The sequence below is a fragment of the Dipodomys ordii genome, unplaced genomic scaffold, assembly GCF_000151885.1.
Source record: "Dipodomys ordii isolate 6190 unplaced genomic scaffold, Dord_2.0 Scaffold97, whole genome shotgun sequence".
NCBI classification, from domain to species: Eukaryota; Metazoa; Chordata; class Mammalia; order Rodentia; family Heteromyidae; genus Dipodomys; species Dipodomys ordii.
The window spans coordinates 6,091,113-6,096,789 of NW_012267313.1; the positions used below are offsets into that span (position 1 = coordinate 6,091,113).

The 5,677-nt window shown below is 43.9% G+C and overlaps 1 protein-coding gene across 1 annotated transcript; it reads left to right on the top strand.

Moving 5' to 3' along the window:
• Positions 1 to 1,427: 1,427 nt before the first annotated feature.
• Rps12 (ribosomal protein S12) lies at positions 1,428 to 3,920 on the top strand. The gene is made up of 6 exons (XM_013026910.1): positions 1,428 to 1,519; positions 1,603 to 1,653; positions 1,801 to 1,917; positions 2,873 to 2,975; positions 3,384 to 3,485; positions 3,825 to 3,920. The coding sequence occupies exons 2-6, from the start codon at positions 1,640 to 1,642 to the stop codon at positions 3,885 to 3,887; spliced, it is 399 nt and encodes a 132-aa protein (XP_012882364.1). The 5' UTR covers positions 1,428 to 1,519; positions 1,603 to 1,639; the 3' UTR covers positions 3,888 to 3,920.
• The last annotated feature ends 1,757 nt before the right edge of the window (positions 3,921 to 5,677 follow it).

Here is a 5,677-nt window from a genome sequence, read left to right on the forward strand (position 1 = left end):
ATGCCAGAAGTGGCACTTGTGGCTCAAGTGGTAGAGTGCTATCCTAGAGCAAAAGCTCAGGGACAGTGCCCAGGCTCTGAGTTCAAGCCCCTGGACAAAATAAACAAACAAAAAACAAAACAAAAATCTACAGCTGGGAAGAGTTAATTTTCTTTCCTTGATATAAATGTTTTATTTGGTGACGATTCTCCCCACTTGCACTTCCCATATCTTTACCAAATTGCCTGCTTCTGGAAGAATTTATTTCTAGAGGAAAAAAATCAAATATGCTTAGCATATAAACCACTAGACACTGAGAAAAGTGCTAAAATACTATTAATCCTACCACATGTTCTCAAACAGACAACTTCGTGGTTGCTCATGCCTTACTGGTATCAACCTCAGGGCCTCATCCACTTCGTTAGGAAATAAATGCCCTACCACTTAAACCTTGCTCTCTTCAGATACACAAAGCAGTCATAGCGACACTTTGGGTTTTGCCCCGTCGCATTCTTCTTTTACAACACTCATCCCTGCTTCTAGAAATTCCTTATTTCAAGACCATCTCAAACAGTCACACAATCCTAAAGTGTTCTCATCTTTCCAAATCAGCCCACCTCCCTAACTTTCTAGGCCTCAGTTGGGTGTTTTAAAATCGCCCATGGGATTTTGAGTATCCTATTTTAGGTATACAGCTCTTTCATTCAAATCTTAATCTCATCTCGAAAATGCAAATAAACCCAGACCTTTTTTTTTTTCCTTTTAAGCAGAAGCAAGACATCTGTCTGAGCTACAAAAAAGGAAGGAGAGAAGCAGGCTCAAACACCCGGAAACCAAGCGTCGGAAAGCTAGGAATGAGCATTAAGCTTCCTTTTTTTCTGGCTTCGGTTGCAGGTGCACCTGGCCGGACCCAGCTTTGAGGCCGGGAACTGCGGGTGCAATTCGCAACCATAAGGCTCCTTCTGGAAGCTACTGTACCAAGAGCTGAACCGACTTCCGGTATCACGCCACTGACCGGAAAAGTGGGATTGGAACATGACCCCCTCCACGTGAGTTAGCAACGCCGGGGAGAAGCAGGCCACTCGAGAAGATACAGTCGAATGAGCGCAACCAATAAGAAACCGCGAAGTGTCGTGGAAAGGGTTAACACGAGTGACGTGAGGGATGGACGGGGAGCCCCGCGAACCGCGGGCAGCACCCACGCGGACCGGAAGCTTGGGTTCTTCTCGCGCTCCGTAGAGGACGCTCTCGGGGACCTCCACAGACCACGCCCCCAGCAAGGCAGACTGTCCGGATCGTGCCTGTTTGCGAGCGCTCCAAGCCGCCCACCGGGGATGACGGACTTTTGTGCCCGAATCCTTTCAAACCGGAAACAGAAGTTTCTCAGGGCCCGGCACTGAGAGAGCCAGCCTCTTCCGTGGGAGGGAATGCACATGCGTGTAGGGGGGGGGGGTCTTACGGCTCCCTTAAATATCGCCAGGCGGACGCGGGCGACCTCTTTCCCTGCCGCCGCCAAGCCGCGCGGAGGCGGAGGCTCGGGGTGAGTATTGGGCCGGAGCGCGCGTCGCGTGTGGTGCGGTGATCAGTCAGAATTAATATCGTCTCTTATCTCTGGTGTTACAGTGCGCTCAAGATTCGGCTTCCCCCGTAATCCACCGCCATGGCCGAGGAAGGGTGAGCCGCGGGCCGGGGCGGGCTGGGGCCGGGGCCCGGGCGGGCGCCGCTGCCGCCTGGGTGGGCACGGCCGGGGGCGCGCGGAGGCTGGGGGCCGCGCGCGGGCGCACGGGGAGCGCTGACTGACGGCGTGTCTTGGCGTTGCAGCATTGCTGCTGGAGGTGTAATGGACGTCAACACTGCTTTACAAGAGGTGCTGAAGACCGCCCTCATCCACGACGGCCTAGCACGTGGAATCCGCGAAGCCGCCAAAGCCCTAGACAAGTACGTGTATCAGTCTCAATACTCTGGGTTGGTGCGGCCCGAACAAAACTGCAGCCAAGGGAAGAAAGCGTGAAGTTCATGATGTTAGCACAAAAGTTCTGGATGACATCCGTTCACCCGGAAACCTAGGAAAAGGTACCCGAAACTCAGATCTCTATGACCCACCTAGACTAATGCGAGTGGCTGTAAACGTGGGTTGCTGTGCAGCTTGGGGATTGGCAGTTGATTCTTAAGCCGAGTACTACAGCGTTTGAATGATGATTTAAACTGTCGGATACCCCTTCACCTTTTTTCATGGGTGAAAAATCAACAGTCTGACAAACCTGTAGTATCAGCGTTGCCTGGAGGATATGTGGGGATTCGCACTTAAAATATCAAGTGTTAAGCTGATGTACGTCATCTGAATTTCCTGAATAGCTACTAGGGACAATTATTTTACATGTAAACGTTTAGCCTGTTTCTACTGTTAACTCGGGGCAGATAATGTGAATGGCAGAAATGTATTTTCTAACTCATTCACCTAAATTTGCAATATAAGGACTTGTCTGTTACATCAATTCACTGTATTTTCACTGTGATTTGGCCAGAAAATCTAAGGAATAGCACTCCTAGTGTTCAGTTCAGGTCCTGGTTAATCTTCAGAGTTGTAAGTTACTGCTTAGTGGTAAACATAGTAAGAGTGTTTGAAGGTGTAGGAAAGTCAAGGAATTATTGTTGCTAGGACACAGAATTGTACATATCCCTACACAGACTCATACTGGGAAAATAGGTACTAAGTCATTGTAGATAAGTGAACTCAAGTGGACTAAAAAAAGATTTGTATCGCTGTTACATAAGTAGATGCCTATTATATTTGACCATTGTGGCCAATTATGAAAAACACTTGGTAGAGAAATGGGTATTTGTACCTGGAAGTTTTGGCCTAATTGTTGTTTTCACGCATTTTATGTTGCAGGCGCCAAGCACACCTCTGTGTGCTTGCATCCAACTGCAATGAGCCCATGTATGTCAAGTTGGTGGAGGCACTTTGTGCTGAGCACCAAATCAACCTTATTAAGGTAAGTTGATTAGATTTGCTAAAAGGGTTGGGAAGTGCCTTAATACAGTGTCATATATAGAGGTGAATGCTGTATAGTAATACCAGGATTACATGCCAAGGTATATTTTAGAGCCAAGCACATGATTTATACATTACTTGGGCCTTACATCACTGGTTACTATGTTGAAGGTAATTATCCAGTTGTGCTTGACATAAAACATGTATGAATACTAGTTTTCCTAGAAAGTTCTTAACTGGTTTGTTGCTGTGCATGATGACAACTGGCTCCCTCTACTGAATTGCTATGAGGAAACTGCCATGTCACCCTTCTGACCACAGCTATCTTTGTTATTTAACTCATTGTTCGTACTATGATTGTCTATTAACCTAATATGCTCTTTTTTGTTTTTGTAAATAACCCCTACAGGTCGATGATAACAAAAAACTAGGGGAGTGGGTAGGTCTCTGCAAAATTGATCGAGAGGGAAAACCCCGTAAAGTGGTTGGTTGCAGTTGTGTAGTTGTTAAGGTAAGTCACTATTGTCTAAATGATACATGTTGCATTGGATTTTAAAATGAAGAGTGTTTTTAATAAGCTTAAATTCTGCATTTCCTTAGAAGAAAAATAGTCTTAACACAAGCCAGTCAATGACTCTGCTTATCTAAACAAATGTGTATATGCAGAGATTTAGATGAAGCTGGCAATAATAGTGCCATGATACGAGCCTTAATTACAATCAAAGTCATTAAGGTCCCTGAGAATGGCTACAACAAATTTAAGTATCTTTAAGACTGTATTACAGAAAGTGCTAAAAATTGAAATGGAGCTTCAAAACATTAATATATTGCATGTGACCTTTTTTTGAAGGACTATGGCAAAGAGTCTCAGGCCAAGGATGTCATCGAAGAGTACTTCAAATGCAAGAAATGAACAAATAAAAAAGTTGACTTTTTTTGTCTCTGATTTGTTATTTGGGGCTGTAAAAAGATCTGGAGAAAAGTCTAATAATGGATTAACTGAGATAGGAACTTGATTTTTCAAAATGAATGCAGTATTCTACCGGTTAACTTGTGCATTGGAACTATGGTCAGAGACCTGCCTTAAGGTGTTTGGTTGCCAAGTGTTTGGAGTGGCATTTATTGCTGGCTAGATATTCTTCAGATCTAGTAGGCTGAGATAGGAAATGGGTGGCACACTAGAATCCCAGGGCAGAGATTGGCATGGGCTGATGCTAAAAGATTGAAAGCACTCAATTGGTTCTCTGGAAAGAAGTTAGCCATATGTCTTACACTAAGGGACTAAGTAGTAGAGTGGTAAGCTTGAGCAGTGCTTTTCAAGCTTGAACAAGCTTTTATTCAAATAGTAGGAGGAGTCCTTAACTGATAACTGGCTTTAGCCTCTGGTCTAACATTTCCTTTGTCTTGCTCCTTGCTGATTTTATTAAAATTTATGGAAGAGGTAACACTAAGTTGTACACATAAACTGATACTGTTGAATCGGAACCCCTTTTTACAACTAAAGGCAATATAAACCATAATTAACATAATCGGGAGCCATAGAATGTTTAAAGCTGCTGTGTTTGAAGCCACCATTTACCAGCCTTAACTGGATTGTTGAGTGTCAACTTTTAAAATGGAATTTGATTTTCTGTGTGCCAGTACTGGCATAGCCCTGGAATTCAGGGCATTTTTTTCCATATAAGGCTAACCAATTAGGTTACAGTTCCATTTGTCCACTTTTTGCCCAAGTTGACTTTGGCTCAAGGTCTTCATGTCTCCGCCTCTTGTGTATTTAGGGACCAGAGTCATGGGTTTTGTTAGAACTTGGAATTTTTGAGCTTTAAAGCATAGGCAGAATTGATAGCAAACACCCCTGAAACCCATAGTGCAGGGAGACTAAGGAAGGAAAATGGGGCCGCTTCATGGGGTGAGGATGGGAGAGGTAAGTGGCTGAAATGGGCATTGCACTGCACTGTCCTTGTCTAGGTGAAGTGAGAAGGCAGCATGAGTTACTAAGTGTGGGGAGAAAGCCAGAAGGGTCACATTCTCTTCATAGTCTTGGGTGAAGTGTAATAAACACTGCTGGTACCTTGTGCCAGGATGGAAAAGTCAGAAGTAGAAACTAAAAATCTTGAAGTACTGGGATTGCAGCCCAAAAATAGACATGCAGTCTATGAAACTCAAGCTGGATGCAGTAACACATTAGGTAAAGTAGTTAGCCATATGAAGCTGGATGCGGTGGCACATATAGGGTTAGTGATAGGACATAGTTTTCTCCAGTGACAAGCATAGGGATTAAGGGAGGTCTACATTTCAAAAGAGGAAGAATTGAAGGTGTTATTTTAAGTGATGGGAGTGCCTGCTCAGTGAATGCTGAGTGTTAGGTTCTGTAAGAGTACCAACAGAGTTCAGGAGTTGAGACTAAAATGCAAAAATGAATAAATTGTCATACTACAGTTAGTAGTGCCTGTAGATTGGAATTGTTTTCATTACAAGATGTTTGAGTCAGGTTTTTCTGTTTTAATATAATTAAGGTTGCATTACAATCTAGTTTGCTTGGGCAAGTTTCGAGGAATAGGCTGTTACCTACATTGGGGGAGTTTGAAAATTTCCCTTTTCATATGAAATGTGTTAAGGGCATTTTTCATTGATCATAACATTGCTAGTTTGATTTCCATTTTGATAAAGATAGATCAGAGATACTCAAAACCTGTAAAGTGC

Excerpts from the sequence above, each read along its gene's own strand:
- Rps12 (XM_013026910.1), top strand. Across the intron at positions 2,976-3,383 it reads ACCAAATCAACCTTATTAAG|GTCGATGATAACAAAAAACT; the intron begins GTAAGTTGATTA and ends TAACCCCTACAG. Across the intron at positions 3,486-3,824 it reads GCAGTTGTGTAGTTGTTAAG|GACTATGGCAAAGAGTCTCA; the intron begins GTAAGTCACTAT and ends CTTTTTTTGAAG.